The following is a 27,426-nucleotide window of genomic DNA, read 5'->3' as shown; positions in this document are numbered from 1 at the left end:
GATGAAAACAACCACTCTCCCGAGTGCATCCAGCGTCTGGGTTTTGTTTGTAGTATGAATGCTGACTTTACCAAAGATGAATTCTTACTTTGTGAAAAGCATTTTCCTGCCCATCAAAATTTGGACTAGAAGAAAAATCCATGTACCAGATAGAGCCTTACAAAGGGTAGCAACACATCCAGCTGTGCGGCTTAGAGAAGTAAACTCCACCAGCTCATTATCTCAATCACTGTGTACCACAACAGATCAGACTAGACCCACAACTCTGAAAGAAATCTTGTCAATTTCACTGGCAATGGGGTTCTGAAGCCCTGCTTTTCTAGGTGGCTTTGTGGAGGAACCAGAGCGGGATAGGAAGTTCTTTCTTGGCTTTCCAGAGAAGAGGTGTTAAAGAGCATGACTGAAAATAGATAGAAGTACTGTTTTCATTCTTATTTTTTTAAGAGAAAAGAGTCTTTGGGGAATTTACTAATGTTTGGCTTACTCACAGCTATTTTTTTTTCACCAGTGAACGAGATAATCTTTTGATTTGAGGCTCTGTAATCAATATTATGAATGCAACTCTATTTGCTGTCTGGGCTAAGTTGCCTTTTGAAGAGCAGTGGGGAAAGAGATATCTAATGGAGTCTTCTAACGTTGGAGGAAGTACTTCAGCAGGCTGGAATAAAGTGAAAAAGCCTTGTCAAGTTCTTTGCATGCAGAAATCGTAAGACACATGAAAGTGGCCTTCAAAAGGTTCAGACGATATTATAATTAGGATATGGATTTATAATCCTTTTCTTGCCCATACAGATATTGTCAGTGATATAAGCCAGCCAAAGATGACTTCATTGTGCTGAGGACAAAGGAACTGATGTGACATAATTTTGAGTAAAAGGTTTTAGAGAATTCTGGTGCTGTCTGACACAAGTCTCCCTAGATAACTTAATTTGATAGTCACAGGATTTTAGTACTTGTTGCCACCAGAATGAAAGTCTACATTGATTTGGCTGTCAAAGTTGATAAGCATATTGCCATGTAAGAAACCTCTATAGAGCCTCAACATTTTATTCAAGTCAAATAGCAGCCTTCTCATGGAAATTCATTTTTAGGCTGCCTTATAATTCACTTTTTCTTTCACTTATAAAATGAAGGGATTTGTTTCAATTTTTCCCCAGGAATTTGCCATTAAATTTGCATCAAAGTTTGATTAAATATCATGGATTAAACAAATGTGTTTTATTGCCACTACCCATTAGAATCTGAAAGCGACAGAAGTAAAATTTAAAGGGACATCATCCGCTAGGACAAAGAGAATAGAAGGGAGACAGTGCAAACAAAAGCTTAAAAAGGAAAAAACCTTCTGAAAGCCAGAAAGTTCCTGATATTCCAGAGGAATAGCTTGTAACTTAAACAGCTAAGAGTGCTCCAATGAGAAGTCTGAGACACTTTGTAAAGATGTGTTATCCCTATATAAACTATCAAAAGACCAAAATCTCCAACATAAGGAAAACACTGTAGGCAAATTTTGGGTTAATGTACTTCAACTCACTGTCTGAAGTGGACTCTCATGAGATTCTCACAAGGACCCGTGACAGAAAGTAAGAAAATAAAAGAATATGCTTTGCAGACAAAATGTTAAAAATGTTAGAATCAGACAGGTCCTTCTGGATCGTGTCATTAATCATCTTAGCTTTCAACGAGCCTCAATGAGCCATTAGTGGCAAGAGAGGAGTCTGAAGCCTGGATCTCCTGACTCCCAGGTCAGCGTCTTTCTTCTTCAGCTCACTGCCTCACCGTCAGTGAGCCTGTACGTACACGTAATAAAGCAGCATAGAGGTGTAATCCTCATACCTGATCCTGGATACTGGAAGACATTCTGCTGCATCTGAGGATTGATTCCAGTGCCAAACTGTCCTCCCATGTTTCCTGTCATGCCTCTGTTCACCATGCTGTTGCGGTTGGCCAAGGTTGACTCGGGATTTGCTGCCAGTTGTGAAAACGGGCTGGTAGAAGCAGGTGGGGTTCCTGGATTTGTACCATAGTTTGGTGGGTAGGGAAATTGCTGCGGAGCACCCTGAGGAAGACGGGGGTTCCCCATTTGAACTGGCAGTCCAGATGAGGGAGGGAGGTTGTTCCCAAAGCTTTGTTGCCTCATGAGCATGGCTCTTTGCTGCTGTATTAGCTGCCTCTGTCGGTGCTGTTGGCTGTACAACTCCCGCTGGCGCTGTGCCAACATTTGGGCGTTCAGGGGTGGCTGCAAAGGAGAAAACAAATCCTCACTTATTAATATTGTTATCATCGCCACCTATTTTGGAAAGCTTACAGGATAAAGCCTAGTGGCTTGGGACAACAAAATATGTAGCAATTATCACTATGACTTCGATCTTATCTGACTTTAGGTTGTTACGAGACTTTTTTCTTTTTCATTTCCCCCAAATTTACTGTGTTTCTTAGTCCCCTCCCTTTTTAATGTTTACTTATTTATTTTGAGGGAGAGAGAGAAAAATCCCAAGCAAGCCCCGTGCCACCAGGGCAGAGCCTGACACGGGGCTCGATCCCACGATCATGATCCCACGCGATCATGACCTGAGCTGAAATCAAGAGTCAAAACACTCAACTGATTGAGCCACCCAGGTGTGCCCCTGCCTTTTTGCACTAAGATCAGTTATTCCACTTTCATGAATAAAATGTGATTATAGTTGATTTTAATTTTCTTCATATTTCCTATATTTTCCAAATTATTTATAATGAACACGTATTACCTTTACAATTAGAAAAACCTACAAATACTGTTTAAAAAGGAAGAATCAGAAATCCAGGATCCAGTGCCAAATAAATTGTTACTTAAAAAGAAAATAATTCATTAGAAATAAAATAATAAACAGAAATAAATGGAACCAGCTATTTTATATCATTGTTGCAGTAAAGACTGCTCCAGGCATTGGAGTACATATTTTAACAGCTGTAACAGTAGGAATGATAAAGGAAGCCATAAAAGTAGGCTAAAATCACTTTTTGGTCTAACCCGTAAAGCAATATGGCATGTCAATAAAGCCTTCCTCAGAAAATTTCAATTCAGACTGAGGATCAGGTTAGAGCATATAGCTCCTTTAAAATTAAACTTGCCAACCAGATATAGTCCAATCTAGAAGAAACTGTGACATATGACTTTCTGACACAAATCATCTTTATGTGAATTCCAAAAGTGGGGTCTTCTTTCCTTATAACCTAATTAACCTTGTATGACCTAATCACTGATGTTTCTTAAAACAGAGAAACCCAAGTATGGATCCATGAAGACACCAATGTCTGCTGCTTAACAGTAGTTTCTGTCAATATTTATCCTTTTGGTTAACAGTTACCTTCCTGTATTTGCCCAAATCCATCTAGGTGCATTTCATGGAGAAAAGAAAAGTTGTTTGAATCCTCTCTAAAATTCCTCATCTCCCAAATTTGTGTGTCACCTTGGTTAAGGAAACATAAAAAAAGTGGTCGAAGCAAAAATATTAAAGTATGTGTGGAAGTTAAGCAGGGAGTGAGTACTAGACAAGACTCAGAAGGCTACCCAATTCTTTTTATGGTTAAAGTTCCAGTGGCTCGGGGTTCATATCCAAGGATTGTTAAAACAAATGAAAAATAAATAGAAAATGCTGATGCTCAGACTGAGCAGAGAACACAAGGTAGGTAAGATAACTCAGCAACGTAACTGAGTTTTGATCAGGTTTCAGCTACCATTCACACAGTTTCTTATCTAGGCTTCTTATTACTGGTATTATTTGGGATAGCAGTAAGAGTTTTCTACTTATTCATCGGGTATCTAATAGCAGTGACAACAATACCAATAAAACCAAACAAGGAACCCTTGGCTTCAGATCAAATATCAGTAAGGGGTATCACAAGTCGATTATAAATTCATTCTAGAAGAAAGCTGGACTACTACATAAGAAGATCAATTCACAGACCATTTCAGACACTCCAGTCAACACTTGGAGAAACACAGCTCGGGCTGGAGGAGTACTAACAATGCCTGGTTTTCTCACAGTACCTGAGGTGTAATCTGCTGCTGCATGCCTGATCTCATATTGATGCCAACAGGAGTGTTTGCTGCAAACTGGTTTAAGATAGCTTGCCGATTTTGGTGTATCAACTAGAGAAAAATGTAAACAATGAGATATCATATTTCTATATGCAAACATATACTTTGGCCCTCACAGAGTGACACAACCTTTTTATTGATTACTAACAAGTAGTATTACAGGTTTAGTAAGATTATTTCCCATGTTTATTTGCCAAAAGGCTGGCAATTCCTAACATTTATCAAATACTTCTTGTCTACAGAACACCAAATACGACAAAGCATTTAAAAGCAGAATCCATATTCATGTACATATATATATATATATATATATACATATATATATATATATATATGCAGATAGGTATATACACATATCGTACATACAGCGTACTTTTTAAAACATGCTAATACTTAATTATTTCAGTCAAGTACAATAATGGAGAGAAAAGAAACATCAGCCCTTGGTCTTAAACACTTGTAAATATAAAAATAAGTATATAATAGGGCACATTCTATAAAAGTTTGGAAGATGAATGGAAAAGTTGAGGCACTTCTCATTTGAAGACTGACTGTCGGATGGGTACATATTTGGGGAAATCCAACATGATTTCATTCACTGAAGAGAATTATGTAAGAAACAAATGGTTTCAGAAAATAGACTATTTATTTAACTAGAAGAAGTAATTACTTTAGACCAGCATTTCCCAAATTGGTGTTCTAAAGAACACTGTTCTGCAGGATATTAATAGATGTGCCAGGAAAATAGCATGCTGTGCTGTATTAAGTATTGGAAATGATGGGTTACACAAGGTGAAACAGATTTCTTTACTGCAGTAATTCTATGAGCCTTTAATTGACCAAAGCACACTATGGATCTTCAAGAAGGCGTTATACTATGCAACTTGTTCTCAGAAACCTTTTTTCCTGACACGTAGCCATTAACATGACTACAGAACAATCTTGTATGGAACGCTAGTTTGGAAGACGCTGTCTGTATTGGACTTAGGGTTCCAGGTCATAGGCATTCCTTAACTTTATCAGGTAACAAAACAAGCATCCTTGGAAGTGATATTTCCTGATAAACAATCTATAGCTTAAAGAATTTCTTGCTCAATAATTTGATATGAATAAACTGTTCAGAGAGATAACAGCAACAATATCAATACTATTTTGTGTTTATATGGTATTTTATAACATAAATTACTAATAAACACATTAACATGTCAATATAGTTTACATTTTAATACATTTAATATATTCCAATATACTAAATGCAAACTAGAAAGACTAAGAAAGTTTTGTAAGAAAATCCATATTGTTGTAAAAAGTGATGAAATCACCCATTTCCAAACAGCTCAATTCTTAATTCTGGTTTCATTAATTTTCTGACTCCCATTAGGTCAGAAAACAAACTGTTTTTGGGGGGAAAGCTCAACAGAATATAAGGATTAAAATGAAAATTTTCAGGCATTTGTGGAATATGATAAAACATTTGGAATCGCTTAAAAAATAAAGATATGAACATTATGGTTTTAAAAGTCAAAGGGACTCCTAAGTACAAAAATCTATATACTTGTTAAATTCTACAGACCACAGACATACGTTTAAATAAACCATGAATTTTATGAAGATTTATAAACAAAACAAAACAAAACTAACTGTACGCAAGATACTACATAAGGTTTGAAGGCTAAAGAGGTGAGCATATTTCTTTCCTCCAGGAATTCTCTGTTGAGTGGCACAGGCCAATACAGAATGGCGCCACCCACAAGTGCTGTACGTGTGTATACAGGGATGTCTACAACTAACTCAGCCGAAGACATGAAGGGAGGGACCAAGGGCATGAGTGAGCTCAATGGGACCTTGAAAGATGAGAATGCCAGCTGGCAGGAGGATGGCAGAGTTAACCTGAGGCAGAAAGTACAGCGAGTCTAAAAACAGAAGACAAAGCAATGAGGACAGGTGAAAATACACTAATACGCAGTGATGAAGACAAGTAATGTTGCCGGGGGAGTGGGAGTTGGGATTCCAAACTTACAGCTTTATATATTCTTGGAATTGTGAGACAGTGTGAGAATGCAATGGGTGGGGATGGAGGAAAGATGCCTGAGAAGTCGTAAAATTGAGAAAATAACCTCAGGAAATATATTACTACCTTGGAAAATAAACAGGCTATTTTTGGAAGTAGAAGAAATTACTGCAATCTACAAGCACTTTCTGCAAAATTGATCTGTTTCTGCCCTTGAAATAATTCTTATTCATTTCCCCATCCTCCCCTTGACCATCTCTGTGCACAACCTGACTAATGCAGTGTACAGCTGCCTCACTCTGACCTACTAAACTGCTACCCATTATCTAGCAAGCAGATCAAGCTCTATTTCTGCCAAGGAAGTCTTCCCAAAATGATCACCATATCCTTTAACTCCTTGGAAATCTTGACTTTTGGTTGGTGGGTGGAGAGAGGTCAGTAGTCTTTACAGCTGGGGACATAAATTCAAAAGTCTACAGAGGCCAGGTCAAAAGACTTTTATTATAAAAGGAAATGTGGGGCTTGAGGCCAGTGGAACAGTACAAACTCAACCCACATGTATAAAACACCCCCCCCCCTTTCTCTCTCTCTCACACACACACACACACACACACAGACACACACACACAGACAAACACACACACACCCAGAGTTCAGACCAGCTGACATTTTGTCTGTCTGAATGTTTTGTTTTTTTTTCCAATGCCTTACCAAGAAGTCCTTCTATAGGAAAACTAAAAGATGATTACCTAGCTAGAGGTTCTCAATCAGGGATGATTCTGCCCCACAAGAGACATTTAGCAATGTCTGAAGACATTTTTGGCTGTCTTGGGGAAAGGCTGCTACTGGCATCTAATGGGTAGAGGTCAGGGATGCTGCTAAACGTTCTTAAATGAATGGGAAAGTGCCCTATAACTAGAATTATCTATCCCAAACTTTCAAGAGTGCCAAGATTGAAAACCTGGATTCAGCCACCGTGTAAATTTTTGACAAGGAGTTCTTTTAAAGAAGCTCATTCTTACATCAGGCAGTTTTCATTGTCAGAATTCTAGAGGTGAAATTTGCCTCCCTGTATTTTCTGCCCTTTGATCTTAGTTCTACTTTCTGGTTACTTCTATTTTCTACATAATATAAAAAATTATCAATAGTGGTTCTTCTACCAGTTCCATACCCTTCTTCAGTACCCTAACACATAACACAAGTGGACTTGACTTGTTTTAAGATGGCTAAGTAATCACATTTCTTTACCTGTCTCAACTGTTACTCTCTTTTCAAAAAAATTTTTGTAATATTTATTTATTTTTGAGAGAGACAGAGACAGAATGCGAGTGGGTTAGGTGTAGAGAGAGGAAGACACAGAATCCGAAGTGGGCTCCTGGCTCTGAGCTGTCAGCGCAGAGTCCGACGCAGGGCTCGAACTCACGAGCTGTGAGATCATGACCTGGAGCTGAAGTTGAATGCTCAACCGACTGAGCCACCCAGGCACCCCTCCCTTTTCATATTATCCTTTTCTTGGGAGTATGAGGACCCTTGCTGGAGAAGAAGAAAACAAAACTAGAACAGAATAATTACATCTCTTATCAGCCAATGTTATACCATTTTCTACAAGCAACAGGTCTACCCATTTTTGCTGTTGTCCTTTTCTGAAAATAGAACTTTAGAAATTCTTTTTTTTTTTTTAATGTTTTTATTTATTTTTGAGACAGAGAGAGAGCATGAGCAGGGGAGGGGCAGAGAGAGAGGGAGACACAGAATCCAAAGCAGGCTCCAGGCTCCGAGCTGTCAGCCCAGAGCCTGACACGGGGCTCAAACTCACAGACTGTGAGATCATGACCTGAGCTGAAGTTGGACGCTTAACCAACTGAGCCACCCAGGCGCCCCATCAACTAATGCATCTCTACTAGTTTCCTAGGGTGTTTTTCCTCCCCTTGCCCCCCCCCCCGCCACCAACTAGGGATTATTCATAACTGTATAATAAAATTTAAAATCTTAGAATCTTTTTACTCTTTGTGTACCATATTCCAGTCAATGAGATATAGTTAAGGTCAAGAAATAGGTTTTTAAACTGATCTTCTTAAAATCCATTAAAAAGAAATAAACTGTGATGTAGATCTGAGTTTGTACCTTTCTTTTCTCAAACCATCAGGCACTGTCCTAAATTCCTGCCTATGAGATGTTTTACATCTCCTGTGTTTCGCAAGAGGGAAGAAGGCATGAGAGGATATGACCAACAAGTAAACAGATGATTTCAATCTAGAGAGATAAGTGTATTATGAACACCATGTTATGAATCTGAGATATTCTGGATACTAATCCTTTGTCAGTTATACGGGGTTGCAAATATCTTCCCTGAGTCTATGGCTTGTCTTTTAACCTTGTTTATGGTTATCTTTTTTTTTAATGTTTATTTATTTTTGAGAGACTGAGAGAGACACAGCACGACTGGGGGAGGGGCAGAGAGAGAGGGAGACACAGACTCTGAAGGGACACAGACTCCGAAGCAGGCTCCAGGCTCTGAGCTGTCCACACAGAGCCTGACGCAGGGCTCGAACCCACAAACCACGAGATCATGACCTGAGCCAAAGTCAGAGGCTTAACAGACTGAGCCACCCAGGCGCCCTGTTATCTTTTGTAAGTTTTAAACTTGGAATGCAAAAATCAACCTTTTCCTTTATGTCATTTTTTTTAGGGCCACAGAAATCTCATATTCATATTTAGGTCATTAAAATACCCAGAATTTATGTTTGTGCATGGCATGAGATAATGAATCTAATCGAATTTTTTCCCCTCATGGACAGCCAAACGTACTAGCATTTATTCTATAGGCCATCCTTTCTCCACTGATTGCCACTTCTGTCCCTTATAAAATCTTTATATACATCTGAGTGTATGTCTGGGTTCTCTACTGTGTTCCAATTGGAAGAACTGTCTATCCCTATGACAGTTCCACATTGTTTTAAGTTCCAAAGCTTGGTTTTAAATCTTGGTATCTGGTAAGGCAAGTTCATCCTCCTTCTTTAAGATTTCGTACTCATGCTTCTAAAATAAAGTTAGCATTTATTTGTTAAGTTTCATGTTGAGATTCTGACTGGAATTCTACTGAATTTAATTAATTTCAGAACAATTGTCATCTTTAAAAAAATTTAACATTCATTTCTGAGACAGAGAGACAGAGTATGAGTAGGGGACAGGCAGAGAGAGAGAGGGAGACACAGAATCTGAAGCAGGCTCCGGGCTCTGAGCTGTCGACACAGAGCCTCGTGTGGGCCCGAACCCAGGGACCATAAGATCATGATCTGAGACAAAGTCAGACACTTAACCGACTGAGCCACCCAGGCGCCCCCCAAAATTGCCATCTTTATGATAGTCTTTCAACTCACTAATATCTTCGTTTGGATCTTTTTTTTAACTTGCAATTACGATTAATAATTTTCTAAGTTTTATAAATTGGGAACATATTTTGAAATTATATTTCCTAATTGGTTGTTGATAATAAAAAGGATTGCTATTAATCTTTATTTCTTGGGTTTTTTTTTTTCTAGAAACACTGCGAAACTTCTCAATTAATTCTAAGTCCTCTGTAGGTTCTCTTGGATTTTCTACATAAGCAGTTGCAGTGTTCGTATATGATTATTTTGTTTCTTCCTCATGTTTGCTTTCTATTTCAAAATCACTTAATTTTTAGTATGCCAATTTTTAGTGTTTTTCTTTTTCTCTGCACTAATATGAACTTATTCATTTAAAATATACATCCTGTCATCTAATGGAATTCAGGCAGGAGAAAGGGCAAGTGTTCCATCTCAGTTCACCAGTTTGATCCCAACACGTGCAACTTTAAATAAACCTCCATCTCTTGATTTTATCAGGTATTGTTATTGCCAACTCACAGCCATTTACCCTCCCCTTCCTCCTCAATGACAAACTCGGAGTTTGTTCAGCTGACTATCCCAAATCATGCACAAGGGGTTAACTGTGTGCTCTAAGCCAATCCTTGCCATCAGGTGGTTAAGGGTGTACATGTGACTCAGTTCTGGCTGGCCAGACATGTGAAAAAACAATTTTCCCCCTGTTTTCTTTTTTTGGAGTGGTAGGGAGGAAAGAAGGGCAAGAACCTGGAAAAAGCTTCTTGGCTTACGGAAAAAGATGCACAGGTGCATGTGATATTTGTAACCACTGGAGCCATTTTTCTAGTTGCCAGGGATTAGAGAGTAAAAAGATAGAAAGAACGTAGGTCCTTGGATAACATTCTTGAGCCTGTGAGGTAACCACACCTCAACCTGTCTCTACTTTGTATCATCTCATTATCTGAGTCAAAATACTTTTTAAAAATGGTTTCACTCCTTTGAATTGATGTTTTTTCTTTCCATGTTGCTGAAAGCATCTTAACTGAAACGATGATGGAGATAAGCCTTGGCCAGACCTCACAGAGAGCCCTTAACTCACACAGAAGACTCCAAGCATTTACAGACTGTGGACTGGGATGTCCCACTGTTATACAGAAGAACTTATGGTCCAGAACCCAGAAAGTAGGTCTGGATGATGAGGCTCATTTGGTAGCAAAGTATTGTCTTACACGGCATTATAGGTTGTTTTGTGTACTGACATATCTCAGGGCTCAAAACTTTCTCTAACTTGATGGATATTTCACTCTGTTGGGTTACCAAGACCACCGAACTTTGGACATGTCTCCCTGATATTTAAAGGAAGCAACAAGGAGCCACATTCGTCTATTTGCACCCTTATTTCATGTGTACCCTCTGCATTGCTACCTCTGCTTATCAGCTGTTTTAGGAAAAAATCAAAGTAAAAGTGATTTTTTTCCCCAAACTACGTGTGAATTATTATCTCATCCATTCACAAACCTAACCTAGACTGTTGATCTGGCCTTGCTCAATGAACCCTTGCCTTTAAACAGTATTTACTGACTCTACCCTGTAAAATGAAAATCAGCACACCTACGTTTTCCTCTACTTTTTGGGTTAACCCTTAATCACTACTTGCACTGTTATATAAGTTTCCAGTTGTGTATGTTTGGAATACTCCAAGCTGATGGGAAGTTCTAAAAGTTGCCTGTATCTCCTTAATTCTTTGTATTCCTCATAGTACCTAGTAGTCTCCCTAAATATGTTTTGCGAATGACATGTTTTGTGAACCAATAAGCAATTCTTATTCTTGTGCTCTCTACTGAATAATGACAAGTTATAGCAAGAGGTAGTTTACCTTCAGCTAATACTCAGAACACATTACTATTTCCTTTCTAGATTTCTCTTTTCTTCCCTCTCTTCCCCTAATTGCTCTTTCAGTTCTTTATTCCACCCTAGAATTTTAAATAGTATTCCTTTTTTTTTGTTATTATACCATTAATAATTTTTTCCTATCTCGTCTGGAGCTCCCTTTCTCTTTGTCCCTTTCATCATCTTCTTTTTAAGTGGAATGGAAACTCATTTTATATTACTTATTGTATTTACTGAATATAATTTGATAATAAGAGCTAGTGTTTAGTGTTACTGCATGCCTGGCACTATGTTAAGATCTTTACATGTACTAACTCATCTAATCTACACACCGCCGATGAGGTAGAGGAGTTATTTATTAGTCTCCTTTTATGGCTATAATCAGAAATCAGAGGCTTTAAAAAGGTAAATCATTTGATTGCCAACCCACCTAAGTAAGGTCAGAAGTAGGACTTGAATCTAGAGCTCCGATAACATTATATAATATTGCCTTTCTAATATAATTTAGTTCCTTCTTTCTCTTCCTTTCTGAATTTCTAACACTCTAGGAAATTGCTTTAAATACTTTACAGAAAATCCAAAGTAATACATACAGATGGTTAAAAAAATACAAAAAGATAAATAAGAAGAAGTAACAATCTATAGTGCTGGTCCCACTTCCTAGAGCCGATACTTTTAACCATTTGCTTTTTTGGTCTTGATGCTTATCTCTGTATGTGCTGCTCATTCCATCTTAAATATTTATGCCATTATACCCATTCATTACCTGTCATGAGAGAGAAGATTTAACTCACCCACAACTCCCCAGACCCCCAAACTATCCTTTCCTCTACTCTACTCTCCTAATATAATAACATCATTAAGCTTCAATCACTCCAACTTCAAACAACAAAGATTCCATTTTCTGTTCCATCAATCAATCATAACAGTACCTTTTGATGCTCTACTTGATAAATTAAGCTACATATTTCTCTTTATTAATTTAATAATGATATGACGTTCGTCCTAAATATTTTGTCTCAAAAAACAAAATCCACTTGCTTTAAAATTTTAAGTCTCACAGTACTGTTATGAGCCAGTTGCCTTTAGCTGAATGAACGTGTTCTTTATTTTATCCTAGCAGACCAAGGACAGTTTTTTGAGTCTTTCACAAAGGTTGTGGGACTACTCCCACTTAATACCTTTCTTGTAGCAATTAGGCTGTTCTTATTTCAGAGAGGGAGCCAGCACATGCCTTTAAATGTATCACCTGCTAAAAAAGAGTGCTCACCTGCTGCTGTCCCTGCAAGCGCTGCTGAAGCTGAAGCCGCAGCTGGTTGGGGGCAGCGGGAGGTCTGTTCAGAGTCTGTCTGGGCTGCATGCCCATGCTGGGTGAAAAAGCGCCTCGGGGAGGTGTCACTTGAACAGGCATAGTCCCCAGGGAAGGTTTTTGCCTGACCATGCCTTGGAAAGGGCTGGAGAGATTGGCAGTAGGTGAAGGAGAAGAATAAGGCTGGGAATAAAGGTTGGGTCTTTCGTCCATCATCAAAGGTGGTGTTGCTTGTTGTGGTGGGAATCTCTCTGATAACACATCTAATCCACCTCCCTGTTGGACAGCAAGCCAGAACATTTTACAAATAAGTTAATGCCAATACGTGACATGCTTCTCTATATAATCTTGGATCTGAGAACATTTACCTCTAGAACGTCTTATTATAAAATATTCATGTTGAAGTCATGAAGCTCTCTAGGAGTTTGCTACATAAAGGAATCACTTATGAAAAGTTAACTTTTGAAATGGAGTAACAGATGAACTGAGATGTTTAAAATCTCAGAAAAGAGATAAAAACATGGTTAAAACAAAAGGCCCTAAAATCAGTGAGATAAAGCTAAAAGGTTTAAAAAGAACCACATTGCAAAGCCTAAGAGAGAACAAACTTTACCTGTAATAGTTTACCATGAGGAGTTAGATTCCTAAAGGAGGGATTAATTAAGCATTTTTCTATCTCAAATACAAAGTTCATCCTTTTCTCTTATTTGAAAAAAATTCATAGCTGGCCTAACAGAATGCCATAGCTATGGCTTTCAGAATTTATACTATTATTCACTGTAAAAAAATCTAATTTAAATTGTGACCCGGTGTATGTAACTGAAAGGAAAATTTTATGAAACATAACTTCCCCTTTTTGTGGGCTATGCATTCTGATACCTTATATTCTACTCCTTAAAAGAATGTTGATTTTTTAACCTCACAGTGTGAAAAATGCTTGGAAGTTGGAGCATCATGGAATATATAGGTTGAGGTCTAGCACGAATGAAGGATAAATTAAGTCCTAGAATAAGAAGTAATGATATAATGTTGGATTCTATTCTAGGGGGAGCTTCTAAGATTCTGTTCCATAGTGAAACGCGAAGACTTTCTAATTCTAACTATTTGTAATTATTATGATTTTTTGTTTAAAAAACTCATTAGTTAGCTATTATATATTTTGACAATTTTCACAAGAATAAATTATAAAACCACAAAAAACATAGTGAGAACAGTATTGAAAAATCTTGCTTAAAAATAATTCTCTAGCTTCTCAGGATTGTATCAGTTATATAAGGCCGAGCTTAATAAATACCTGGACAAGTTTGTCAATCCCCAGAGCTCTATCTAGTTCAGCTAGCTCCGTTTCATCTTTGCCGCTGAGGAAGGACACCAGCTGTTCAAGAAGAGCCTTCTCATCATTTCTTCCTTCTACTGTTGTTGGTGGACAGAGAAGCTCATCTAATTGTGAACTAATACACTGGCTATAGAATCAAAAGATAGAAATGTTTAAGACTGATACAGCAAATAAGTATTCAATCTCAGTAATGCAAATATATATATGTATATATGATACGAACACATATGCAAGTCTTATTCTAGAAAGTTCTTTGCTGAGATGCTTTTTCGACCAGTTCTTACACAAAGAAATGTTCTACACTTATGTGAAAAAACTTATAAATGTTCTATATGTAGCTGGAATGTATTTTCACTATTTTATCAATCACTGAACTTTGCTTCCATACTCTTCCTGTTAGCTTATAGAATTAGCCTAAAAAATTAACTAAACATAGTTAAGAAAGGAAAAACAATTTTTGGTGAAAATCAAAAATAAAAATCAATCAAAATCTCATAAAAAATCATCCAGCCTATGGTAAGATTTATTCTATTTATACTTAACTCTCAAAGATGATCAAATCATATTGATAATATGACAAGATGACCATTTACCCAAGAAATTAAACTAGAAAAAAGAAACATGCTCAGTGTTAAGCAACAACAACAAAAAAATGTTGATTACATGAAGGAAATACATAGTCTAATCCAAAAGGATGCCAATTGATGCATAAAATTTAGAAATATATAGAAAATAGTATTAATAATACAAATATAATGACATAATTTTAAGGATTCTTTTTGGGGGAAGGTAAGTGGGAATGCAGTTCATAGTTAAAAGCTCTAAGCCACACTCGATACTGTCTAGTCATCCTTTGGTTGTTATGTATGAAATGTACTCTTCTCTAATGTTTTGGAATAGAGCTACTTATGTCAATTAAGCAATTAAATTGTAATCAAGATGGGACACTAAGTAGATGTAAAATGTACCTTCTCTTATTAACCATCTTGCTCCAAAAAGAAACTCTGGACAAAATAATTATACAACTAAAAGCTCAAGAGCTTTCAGGATAATTGTTATACTGAGCTCACTTCACCTACAGGTCTCAGAAACTGTATAAGAATCAATCAAAGCAAAGCAAGAGATGAAAAATAAAACAACCACTGCATACTATGTCAATCGCTTGGTAATTACAATACATACCGGCCTTGCAGTCACACAGTAAATAAATCTGTTTAACTTGGTGTCTTCCTACATCCCCTTTTTTTCATTAAACATTCACTTCTACTGCTAGCTCACAAAATACCAATGTAGGCTGGAATCCAGTGTGGGAAAAGTAGTTCTTTGTTGAAATTGGTATCTGATAATTTTAATTTTTTAATTTTTAAAATTTTTTTATGTTTATTTATTTTTGAGAGAGAGCAAGCGAGCAGGGAAGGAGCAGAGAGAGAGGGAGACACGGAATCCAAAGTAGGCTCCAGGCTCTGAGCTGTCAGCCCAGAGCCCAACACAGGGCTCAAATTCACAAACCGCGAGATCATGACCTGAGCCGAAGTTGGACACTTAACCGACTGAGCCACCCAGGCACCCCAAGTATCTGATGTTTTTTTTTTTTTTTTAAATTTTTTTTTTTTTCAACGTTTTTTATTTATTTTTGGGACAGAGAGAGACAGAGCATGAACGCGGGAGGGGCAGAGAGAGAGAGGGAGACACAGAATCGGAAACAGGCCCCAGGCTCCGAGCCATCAGCCCAGAGCCCGACGCGGGGCTCGAACTCACGGACCGCGAGATCGTAACCTGGCTGAAGTCGGACGCTTAACCGACTGCGCCACCCAGGCGCCCCTCTGATGTTTTTTAAAGTAGGAAATGTGTTACTCACTCTTCTGGTTTATTCTGATTTACGGTAGTCACTGTATTATTTGCCCATGGAATCTGATCACCTGTTCCTGGCTGTCCAAACTGGTTATCAATTGCTTCCAATTCCAGCTCCGGTAATCCTGGAAAAAGCAAGAAGTCAGGATCACAGTGGAAGATAAAAAGACAGTATTTTTCAGAAGTAATATATTGTGTAATAGAATGAGATTTCCCCTATAAAATATTATTTCGATGATACAAAGGTCCCTTATTCAGAAACTTAAACTATCTAGAATGTGGCCACATAATAACCAGTGAGAAAGAAAAAGTCTCTGAATCAAAGACAATCTGATGTAAAAAAGCCTGCACGTAAGTTGACGTTATCATAGGAGAATCACTCAGAATTTTGCCAAAAATTATCTCTTTTATTTCTTTTTAACTGTTTTCTTTTTTATTTCTTTAATTTTTAAGTAATATCTACACCCAACATGGGGCTCGAACTCACAGCCCTGACTGAGATCAAGAGTTGCATGCTCCACTGACCGAGACAGCCAGGCACCCCAGAAATTATTTTTTTTAAAGATAATTATAACAATTTTGGTTAACTGCTTTTTCAGTCTACAGGGCAGTATAATACACTATAGGTAGGGACAGTGTTATCATGAAATGAGAGTGGCAAACAAAAGATGTTCTATAAAAGGCAGTAACAGAAACTATAGGGCACAGCAGTCTGGGGTCGTTTAGAAAATGGACAAAGCTCTGTAGCTGTTAACTAAGAATATATCTGTATAATAACAGCATAACGACTGATGCTTATAACAATGACAAATGAAAAAAGACATCAAATTATATCTTGTAATGGAAGAAAATAGTATATGCATTTTAGAAAGTTTTGGTTAGGCATTTTCTTTTCAAAACTTGATCATTACTGTTTATTCTATGAAAAATTGTAAATAACCTGAATTCCAGAAACTCAGGGAATGTTTAATGAACCCTGGTTTGGATAGTTACAGTGTCCAACTAAATGAAAAAGAAAATGACCTTATAAACCAAGATATTATGTGCAGAATGATTCTGGTTTTACAAATTATTTAGTATATATGAGTAGAAAAAAATTCTGGAAAGGAGTTTATCTTTGGTAGATTTTAGGTTGTGAGATTAAGGATGACTTTTATTTTCTTTTAATGCTTCTAATGGTTATTTGTAATTTCTGAAATGGACATATATTAATTAATCATTGTTATGGGCTGAACTGTATTCCCCCAAAATTCATATGAGAAGGTCTAACTCCTAGTAGCTCAGAATGTGACTGTATGTGGAGACAGGGTCTTCAGAGATGGGCAGGGAAGTTAGGGTGGGCTCTAATTCAAGATGACTGGCGTTCTTATAAGAAGAGGAGATTAGGACACAGACAAAACACAGATAGAGGGATGACCACAAGGCCACTGCAAGGAGGCAGCCATCCATAAGCCCAGGAGAGGCCTCGGAAGAAACCAAACCTGCCAACCCCCTTCACCTTGGACTTCTAGCCTTCAGATCTGTAAGAAAATTAAATTCTGTTGTTTAAGCCACCTGATCTGTGGTATTTTATTATAGCAGCCTGAGAAAACTAGTATAATTTTTAAAAACCCAACTAAAAATGCGTTGGAGGTTGTTTTTTTTTAAGCGTATTTATTTATTTAGAGAAAGAGTGCAAGTCGGGGAGGGGCAGAGAGAGAGAGAGAGAGAGAGAGAGAGAGAGAGAGGGAGAGAAAGAATCCCAAGGAGGGGCAGAGAGAGAGAGAGAGGGGGACAGAAAGAATCCCAAGCAGGCTCCACACTGCCAGCACAGAGCCCAACGTGAGGCTTGAACCCAGGAACCATGAGATCATGACCTAAGCCGAAGTCAGACACTCATCTGACTGAGCCACCCAGGCGCCCCAAAACACACTCACTTCTAAATGCAAATAATTATAGCTTTCAATTAAATTTGTCTTGTCTGTCATGACAAATGATAGAAAAATTAAATTCTGTAGATTCAGAAAAACAAAACAAATAACCACCAACAACACCAACCACAAATTCTGTAGATTCAGAAAAACAAAACAAATAACCACCAACAACACCAACCACAAATGATGATAATTCCTATCATTATTTAAATCAGGAAGTTAGTCAAAGAAGATTATCTAAAGCTGTCCCACTGCTCTATTCCACACATTAATTCCTCAGTCCTATTCTATTTCAGAAATCTAACCTAGACAAAATTAATTATATTTAAGAGTCAAAGAAAATTTATATGGCTATCTACCATCAATACTGAATATTATAAGATAGTTTATTTGACTCAGTAATAGGACACAGTACCTCATTGGTGTCCTGGTGAGGAAAATATCAATAAGCTAGATAAAATTTCTCAAAATGAAGTAAGATTCATGTGCTAAGTTTGATGACTAGGAAGATAAACCCAAACAAATCAAACTTTGATTCAAGTAAAAGTTCTGTTTGCATAGGCTTTATGCTTAAAAGTTGGTTTTTATTCTAAGAGTTACCTCAACCTTTTAAGATTTCCTTTAGAAATTTATTTTTACAAAAAATTTGAGGATTTGCTGGAATGTTTTAAAAAATACACAAATAAGGGCCCTTGGGTGGCTTAGTAGGTTGAGCATTCGACTTCGGCTCAGTTCATGATCTCATGGTTCGTGAGTTTGCGCCCCGCACCAGTCTTACTGCTGTCAGCACAGAACCTGCTTTCGATCCTCCATCCCCCCCACTCTCTGCCCCTCCCCTACTTGCTCTCTCAAAAATAAACAAACATTAAAAAAAAGAAAAAAGAAAAACACAAGTTATCTTTGTTCGTCCAGGGAATAAATCTATTATTTTTGGTCATATTTGTGTCCCTATCACAAACACGAGTATGTACATATGTAACACAAGATAGGCAAAGTAATTTGTAGAGGCAAGCATCAATGCGTCTCCGTGTTGGAGAGGGACAGATGAAGTGGGGGTAGAAAACAAGCTCTTAGGGATCCCTGATCAAGCTATTTTTTTTTAATGTTTGTTTATTTTGAGAGAGAGAGAGAGAGAGAGAGAGGAGGGTAAGTGCGAGTGCATGTCAGTGGGAGAGGGGCACAGAGAGAAGAGAGAGGGAATCCCAAGCAGGCTCCATGCTGTCACTGCAGAGCCTGATATGGGGCTCGATCTCACAAATCATGAGATCATGACCTGAGCCAAAACCAAGAGTCAGATGCTTAACTTACTGAGCCACCCAAGTGCCCCATCCCTGATCAAGCTATTAATCTTTCTTATCATCTTTGCTTTCTTATCATCTTTGCTCAACATCATATTTTCTCCATTTCTAGTCTGGTTAAGACGAAAGCTTTATATATCCATTAGCCACAAAAAAGTTATGTTACTAAAAAATTTAAAAATTTCTCGGGGCACCTGGGTGGCGCAGTCAGTTAAGTGTCCAACTTCGGCTCAGGTCATGATCTTGCAGTCTGTGAGTTCGAGCTCCACGTTGGGTTCCGTGCTGACAGCTCAGAGCCTGGAGCCTGCTTCTATTCTGTGTCTCCCTCTCTCTCTGCCTCTCCCCCACTCACACTGTGTCTCTCAAAAATGAATAAAATGTTAAAAAATAAATAAATAAATAAATAAATAAATAAATAAAAATTTCTGCACACAGGTAGAAACCATTGTCTAACCATGGCAGCAGCTTTTGCACATTCTACTCTTTTAACAGACCATCCCTATCTAGTGATTCCATCGGTCAGCCACTTTTCCTCAGCCATTGATTAAGAGGTTTCTGTCTCAGTTTTGTGTTACATTTGGTTGTAGTGTTTTATTTTTCTAAATAAAAATAAAGCACAGCAGTTGCAGTGTTTTATTCTGCTAAATGTGATGTAGACAACAGATTAACTTATGTTAAAAAAAAAAACCCTCCTATAAATCATAAGATAAAAATGGAAAAATCCAATAGATAAATGGCGAGGAAATATGAACAGGTCACATCCACGTGACTGAAAAATCACTGAATCACAGATCACTGAGAAACGATCAACCTAATTCACAAAAAAAGCAATACAGATTAAAGCTATACTGTGATACTTTAAAAAACCAAACCATCAGATTGGCAAAGATGAGAAAGTGTGTAAACTCGATGTCTTAGGATGTGTAGAAAGAAGAACATTCTCAGAGTGTAAACCGGTATAATAGCTGAGAAGGGCCATTTGGCAAAATCTATCTATCCTTTGACCAAGCAATTCTATTTAGAACTTCTATTTCAGTTACACTCTCATATGTAGTAAATTATCTCTACATAAGATTATACATTACAGCTTGATAAAATAGCAAAAGATACCAACAGGCACAATACTCTGTAAAAGGGAAGTTAAAATGGATTTTTTTAATTACTGAAAAAGTGCTTTATGTAAAACTCATTATTTTTTGAGTTATATAATTATTTTAACGTGCTACAAGTTAATGATCTTTAAAAAATAATAATCTCAGAATGTGTATGTCCACCAAACATAAGATCAACCACTTCACAAGATCATTCACTTATTCCAATGAAGTTGTCAGTGTTCAAATATTTTTGGAATTCTTCTAGATCGATCTAAAACAGTATACAGGTCCCTCAAAAAAATATATCTCCTTATAGTTAGTCTAATTTTGGTTCTGGTTAAAAGAAAGTATTATTGTTTTTTGGATCAACAAATTTGGCTCCAAATAACTCCAGAAAATTTCAGGAGTTAAATCCACCCTCAAAGGATAAGGAGCTGAAGACAATCAAAAGGACGTCACAGAGGTTTTGAAGGTGCTGCTGAAGAGGTCATATTGTACATATTTTGACCAATAATACCCTCCTACACTGTCTCTTGATGTGCACTTATAGTACATTTCTAACAACATTATTTAAATCACTTGGTCACACTGCACGGGTGTGTGGTGTGCATGTCGACAGGATATTTTGAAAACAGGCAGACTGAGATTTAAATCCTGATTCTGCATATACTAAGTGGAAAACTTCAGGCAAGTTTTTGTCTGTATTTTTTCTTTCTTTTCATTCTCTGGATCTTAATTTTCTCATATGTAAAGAGACCGAAGGTAATTCTCTGGTTCAGTGTGGCAGATTTATCCTTGTATTTTATTTTCCCTCCAAAATTATCTCTGAAATAACAAAAGAAATAAAAAAGAAAAAATATATCTCCAGCTGAAGGAAAGGCAAAAGACGTATGGCAGCTGACTTGAACGACAGAGCTTCTGAAAGATAAAACAGAGGGGACAAACTGATGGTAAAACCTTAACAAAACTAAAAAAATCTACAGTGGGAGAAAGAGAAGATTCTCCAAGAAGGGGAGTTTTCCCAAAAGAAGACCAGAACACCCCCAAGCTCAGTGGTCAATACAGGAACAAGCCAGGGGCGACTGGGCCACTGAACAGCTGCAGCAGGCCCTGCCCCAAGTGCAGAGGACTCTGGCATCTGCCCCTGGGATTAAAGGGGTAAGTGCCTGACTCAGGGTGGGAGTTCTGCCCAGGGAATCTCCCAGAGTGGGTGCCTGGGCTGCCACGAGGATTTCCCCATCACCAAGCCCCGCTCTCTCACAACAGCAACAAAGAAATAGGGCTTCTATAATCAGAACCTACTACATTCGCTGCCAGAGCAAAAGGGTTTCTCACGTTAGCTAAAGATACACTCTAGCTACCAAGATTGTTCATTCTAGGCCTTTGTCAGTGTATATGGATGGACATCTCAAATTCCAGAAAAGTCAGTGGCAGGAAAGAGAGATAGAAAGTTTAACAAACAAAGTAACTTTGGAGAAAACAAAGATAATTACAGAAAATGGATGGGTCCTAGAGTAAGTATAATAGATGTGTCACGACACAGACTGAAGAGTTTTTCATACCCATACAAAGTAATGGGCTCCTATAAAAAGATGGACTCCCCATCTTCTTTTTCCTTCTTCAATCCTTTATTCTGTTTTCCTTTATTCTGCCCAACTTGTTTCCTTAGCCTTATGCCTCCTAAAATCTTATTTTCCTTCTTGTCTATATTGAAACCATATAGACCGGCTGTCTGCATCTATCATCCTTGCCCTCGTTTACCTCAGTATCTTCCCTTCTATGCTTTTGGCCTTTGCCAACACTATAGCACAAGGTTTAACAGATTCTGGCCTATTTATATACTTTTATATATGGAGCTATATTCAGGGGAGGAAATCTCAAGAGAGAAGAAAGAGCTATTTGCCTCAGGACAGACTATGAAGGAAAAACACTCCATTTTCACAGTCTTATAGAGCTAGAAAACACTTTCTATTTGTATTATCTTTAATTTTTATCAAATTAATACAGGCACATAATTTTTAAAGTCAGAACCAAAAGGTCTATTATGAATAAAAGCAGTTTTAAGCTTTACCCCTCAACCATTCTCGATTTGTGTAGGTGTTTTCTTTGGCACTTACCTATTTATTTCTAAATATGCGTATGCTGCTATTCTTTGACATCTTAATTTCAGATTACCAACTTCCCATCATGGCAGAGGAAGTCTTAATTCTCCCATATCTACCTCTCCTACTACGCCCTTTGTCCCCAATTCCCTAACAGTGATTTCATATGATTTTTCGTTCATTTGTTTGAAAATATCTTCTTTTCCATGTTTTCCTCCTCTTTCATTGTTTGTTTGTTTCTGGAATTCTTATCTACCATTACTGGCCCTCCTAGGTTGATCTTAACTTTTTCTTCCAAATTTTCTATTTGTCTTTTGGTCTTTTTTTTTTTCTTTCTGAAAGTTTTTCTCAGCTTTGTCTTCTAACGTTTATCTTGAAATTTAAAATTTTTGGATATCTAATTTCCAAAGGTTCTTTCTTGTTCGTTGCCCCCTTTTTTCTTCCCATATTATTTATGGATAAATTATCTTTTCAAAAATTTCAGCATTTTTTTTTTTTTTTTAGTCCATGCACTCATTGTATAGCTCTACCGCATACTCTTTTTCTGTTTGTTTCTTTTACTCTCTTTCAAGTTGCAGACTTCCCTCAAAATCCTGGTGATGTCTGGCTATGTCTGTTCAGTGTTCTAAAACACTGACTTTGAGAGCTAAGCGTGAGGCCTGTCTCCTGGGAGCCTTCTGTTGGATATTAGATGGCAGGAGGATCTTTGCACTTTAGGGAGCTCTCCTTCCATAGCTATAGCCAGTCATCTCTGTTCTGGTCATTCAGTGTCTCCTGAGATAAATCCTCAAGTCTCCCATATTAGATGGAGAATGGGACCAGGATCAAACCAATCAGTATGCAGACTTTCATTTTACTGCCTTTTAGCCTTGCACCTTCTTGTTTCTCCAACTGTGTCTGCCATCCCAGAGTCTGGAGCCTCTCAGTTCCAATTAGAAGAGGCTTTTGGAGTCATTTCATCTAATTCTAATTCTCCTTTTACAGATAAGGAGAATAAAGCTCAAAAAATTTTATCTGTCCAAAGTAATACTGTTAATAAATGGAGAACGGGAGACTTGAATCTGGGCTCCTGCTTACAACCAATGCTCAAGTCAGCTGAAAAACTGCTTCCAAAAATGTCAGAAATGACTCAAGACTTTTCTTTCCAGCTTCCTGGAAATCCTGGCAGACTTTTAGGAGGTGTGTCATGACAGCTAAAAGCTGCAGTAGAACTGAAATAAAATGAGTCCCACATCTGATCCCATCAGAAGAATGACAAGACTGGTCAGGAACACAGGCAAATTTTGAAAGTGAGCTAGTTAGTTTCCAGATGACACAATGGAATTACCACCACTGTTATTTTAAACTTCAAAATTTGATGGGTGAAAAAAACTTGACAGCCCTATCTTCATGAAGTATTATCCTATCAAAGTGTCTCTCTGGGCTGGAGTAGAAGTGACCTATTTCAACAGAGCTGTCTCCTAAATGGTGCTCCATGGGAAAAAATGCATTACTTGAGAAAAGGAATTCCATAATTAAGAAAGTATGGTCAATGCTTTACAGAAATCTACACTGGTATCTTTAACACAGGACTTTTTAAAACCTTTAATATGCACTGTGGAATGGCATACGTGCCATGCCATGTACCATCCACCCAGTGGATTTTCGCACAAAATCCCTTTTTTTTTTCCAACTCCTAGGACTAGTGTTCAATGAAGACACTTTGGGAAATACAGTTTGACCAATATTATATTTGTGAAAGTCCTGCTATGGAATATTTTGGGTAAGAACACAAAATTATTTGCTTCAACATTAATTACAAAAGGATAGAAGTTATCCCATAACTTAAAATACACATGATGAGTCAAGTTTATATGTTTAAAAGTAACTGTATATCATTTACAGTGGCATTACTAAAAAGATAGTTCACTCTCTGGGGGCCTGGTGGCTCAGTCAGTGAAGTATATGTCACTGGATTTCAGCTCAGTCATGATCTCATGACGACGCCGACAGCGTGAAGCCTGCTTGGGATTCTCTCTCTCTCCCTTTCTCTCTCTCTCTCTCTCTCTCTTTCTGCTCCTCCTCTGTGTACACACACACTCTCTCTCTCTCTCTCAAAATAAATCAATAAACTTAAAAAAAAAAAAGAAAAGACAGTTTACTCTCAACAAACAAATGGTCTGTGCAGTAATGGTGAGAGACAAAAGCACTAACCCATATTATCATTAAACATTTAAAATGAGGTTTTCTCCTCGACACATACTATTCAGCCTGGAAGTGGGTCTGGCAGTGGTGGACTGAAGCGAAGCTGGCAGGGTCTCGGATTTGATCGTTACATTGGTGACCGCACCATCCATCCTCTCCGGCTCACACAGGCCTGGCAACTGGGCTGCCTTCTCCAGTGTGGGTAGTAACTGATCAAACTGGTCAAGGTCAGCTGTAAACTAAGAACGGAAACCAAAGTTAGAGAAAATATATTCTATACTTTACCTGAATCAATGTAGAAAAAAAGGTGCTCCTGGGGCGCCTGAGTGGCTCAGTTGGTTGAATGTCCAACTTCGGCTCAGGTCATGATCTCGCAGCCAGTGAGTTCGAGCCCCGCATCGGGCTCTGTGCTGACAGCTCAGAGCCTGGAGCCTGTTTCAGATTCTGTGTCTCCCTCTCTCTCTGACCCTCCCCTGTTCATACTCTCTCTCTCTGTCTCAAAAATAAATAAACATTAAAAAAAATTTTTTTTTTAAAAAGAAAAAAAGGTGCTCCCTTATACTCTGTGAGTTAAGTGTGACTATGAGGGAAAGAAAGAAGAAGTAATCAGGAAGATTGGGGCCTCACTGAAATTACGTGAGCTACTAGAAAAAATGTGGATGCTTATGATATTAATATAGTGTAAGATATAAGATAATATACACATAATATGTGTCTACTATATTTGGGTACAAAATTTATGCACAGGAAAAAGATTGGACTGCAAAGAAGTATCAAAAGTACTGTGTTACACTGATCGTGGATGATTTTTGCTGTCATATTTTTTTTAAATCTTGTAAAATGACTTACTATATGATGGAATGAAAAATAAATTCACACTGATGTAACTTTATAATTTGAAATCGTTTGGGAAATATCTTAATAAATCGTACATCAGCTTCAAAGATCCTAAGAAGGTCACTTCCACTTGAGGATTTAATAAAATAAGAAACATATATTCTAGGAGCTCCTGGGTGGCTCAGTCGGTTAAGCGTCTGACTTTGGCTCAGGTCATGATCTCACAGTTCTTGAGTTCGAGCCCTACAATGGGCTCCGTGCTGACAGCTTAGAGCCTGGAGCCTGCTTCGGATTCTGTTGTCTCCCTCTTTCTCTGCCCCTCCCCCACTCACACTCTGTGTGTCTCTCTCTCAAAAATAAATAAACATTAAAAAAATAAATTAATTAAAAAAAACCCCCAGAAACATATCTTCTAGACTAGACAGGGTATCCCTACATCTGTATGAGGTTATACATAGGAGGAAACTGACCTTTATTTCCCAATATTATTCTATTAGGATTACTTTGAGATAATTCATCAACATAAAACAGGGTTTCACTATTTAATACAACTAAAATTTATATTTTCAGACTGCATATACAGAATTATATACATGCATTTTTTAAATGTCTGACATCTTCCACTTAACATTACATTTCTGATTCAGAGATCTTGTCACATGTAGCAGCAGTTAATTTGTTTTCACTGCTGAAAACGAACCCATTGTACGAACATACCACAGTATATATCCATCTTACTGTGATGGATTTATGGGTATTTTCAGTCTGGGGCTAATACAAATAAAACTACTATGAACATTTTTGCACATGTCTTTTGTTACACATGTGCAAAAAGTACTAATTATAAAGGAAAAGACTGGCAAATTGGACTACATTAAAATGAAGAACTTCAATTCATCAAAAGTACCATTAAAAGAAAGAAAAGGCAAGTCAAAGCATGGAGAAGTTTGCAAATATATAACCAACAAAGGACTCATCCAAAAAAATGTAAAGAACTCTTATAAGTCAATTAGAAAAAGACAACATATTGGGAAAATGGGCAAGCCACTTGAATAGGCAATTTACAAAAGAAGATATCCAAATGATCAATAAACGTTTATTAAGGAAATGCCAATTAAAACTATGAAGTACCACTACCACAGACCCCAGAATGTCTAAAATTTAAAAGACTGACAATACCAATTATCAGCAAGGACATGGAACAACTAGAAGGAATTCTTTGTACACACTAGGAAAACTGGCATTATCTACTAAAGATGAACATACACGTATCTTATAATCTTGCAATTCCACTCTTAGTATAAACTCAGCAGAAATGCACGTACATGTAAACTAAAACAGATGTACCAGGATTGTACAGCTAATTTTAAGGAGAGTTTTAATATAGTTATTATTTAAAGCTTTTTTCAGCTTAAAAAACAAAGTATTAATTTACTTGTACCAAGAAACATAAGGGATAGCCTCATCCTCAAAGAGCACAATGAAGAATTAACCACAATAGTGTTATTGCAAATGGTACAGAGACAATACGGAGCACTATGAATGCAGAGGAAAGAAATGTCTAACGAGGACTAGAGGGGGAGGCTTTATAGAGATGATGTCTGAACTGGTCTGTGAAGGATGAAGAGAAGTTCAGCAGACATAGAAAGGAGAGCAAGGCAGAAGATGCTTAGAAGAGACATGGCTTATCCCAGGAATGGCAAGGACTTCCATGTGCCTAGAATGCAGTATGTCTGAGGGAAGAGAGAGATCTCTGTGAGACAAAGGTAGAATATAAAGCTGGCTCAAGAAATGAAAGACCTATGCACACTAAGTGTGAATCTTGTTTCACAACGGAGAGTCTCATTAATAAGCTGCTTTGTAACTGTATTTCCAGCTATCTCATACTTGTCTATATTCCATCTAAATAAGTTGTTAGCTCCTAGGGCGAAGAGACCATATTTTCAGTTTTTCTTAAATTCCTCCCGAGTCCACGCAACTATTCAATAAATGAAGCTGGCTGTTAATTTCACTCCACCCCCCACTTCAGCCTGAACATAGAGGTTTCTAATTCATAACAATTTATGCAAAGATTTATTTGTGTTCACTTCGTGTCAGGGCCTGTTATGTACCCTACTTCCCAGAATACTCGAAGTCCCTCTTCTGATAAGGGCTGAAGGCTGAGAAGAAAAACAGCCTC

The 27,426-nt window shown here is 37.6% G+C and overlaps 1 protein-coding gene across 10 annotated transcripts in view; it reads right to left on the bottom strand.

Annotated features, from left to right (window-relative positions):
- Nucleotides 1-27,426, bottom strand: part of NCOA1 (nuclear receptor coactivator 1) — a 239,996-nt gene that overhangs the window by 20,930 nt on the left and 191,640 nt on the right. For all 10 annotated transcript variants that reach the window (XM_081795178.1, XM_081795179.1, XM_078444907.2 and 7 more), the window contains 6 exons: nt 24,469-24,649; nt 15,827-15,944; nt 13,927-14,095; nt 12,594-12,908; nt 4,028-4,129; nt 1,834-2,236 (listed from right to left, as the gene is read on the bottom strand). In XM_081795178.1, the coding sequence (XP_081651304.1) occupies nt 1,834-2,236; nt 4,028-4,129; nt 12,594-12,908; nt 13,927-14,095; nt 15,827-15,944; nt 24,469-24,649 (1,288 nt within the window). The remainder of the gene's footprint in view (nt 1-1,833; nt 2,237-4,027; nt 4,130-12,593; nt 12,909-13,926; nt 14,096-15,826; nt 15,945-24,468; nt 24,650-27,426) is intronic.

This window comes from Panthera onca, chromosome A3, assembly GCF_046562875.1.
Source record: "Panthera onca isolate mPanOnc1 chromosome A3, mPanOnc1 haplotype 2, whole genome shotgun sequence".
Taxonomy (NCBI): domain Eukaryota; kingdom Metazoa; phylum Chordata; class Mammalia; order Carnivora; family Felidae; genus Panthera; species Panthera onca.
Note: the sequence above shows the minus strand (reverse complement) of the source record. Positions and strands in the feature narration are given on the sequence as shown.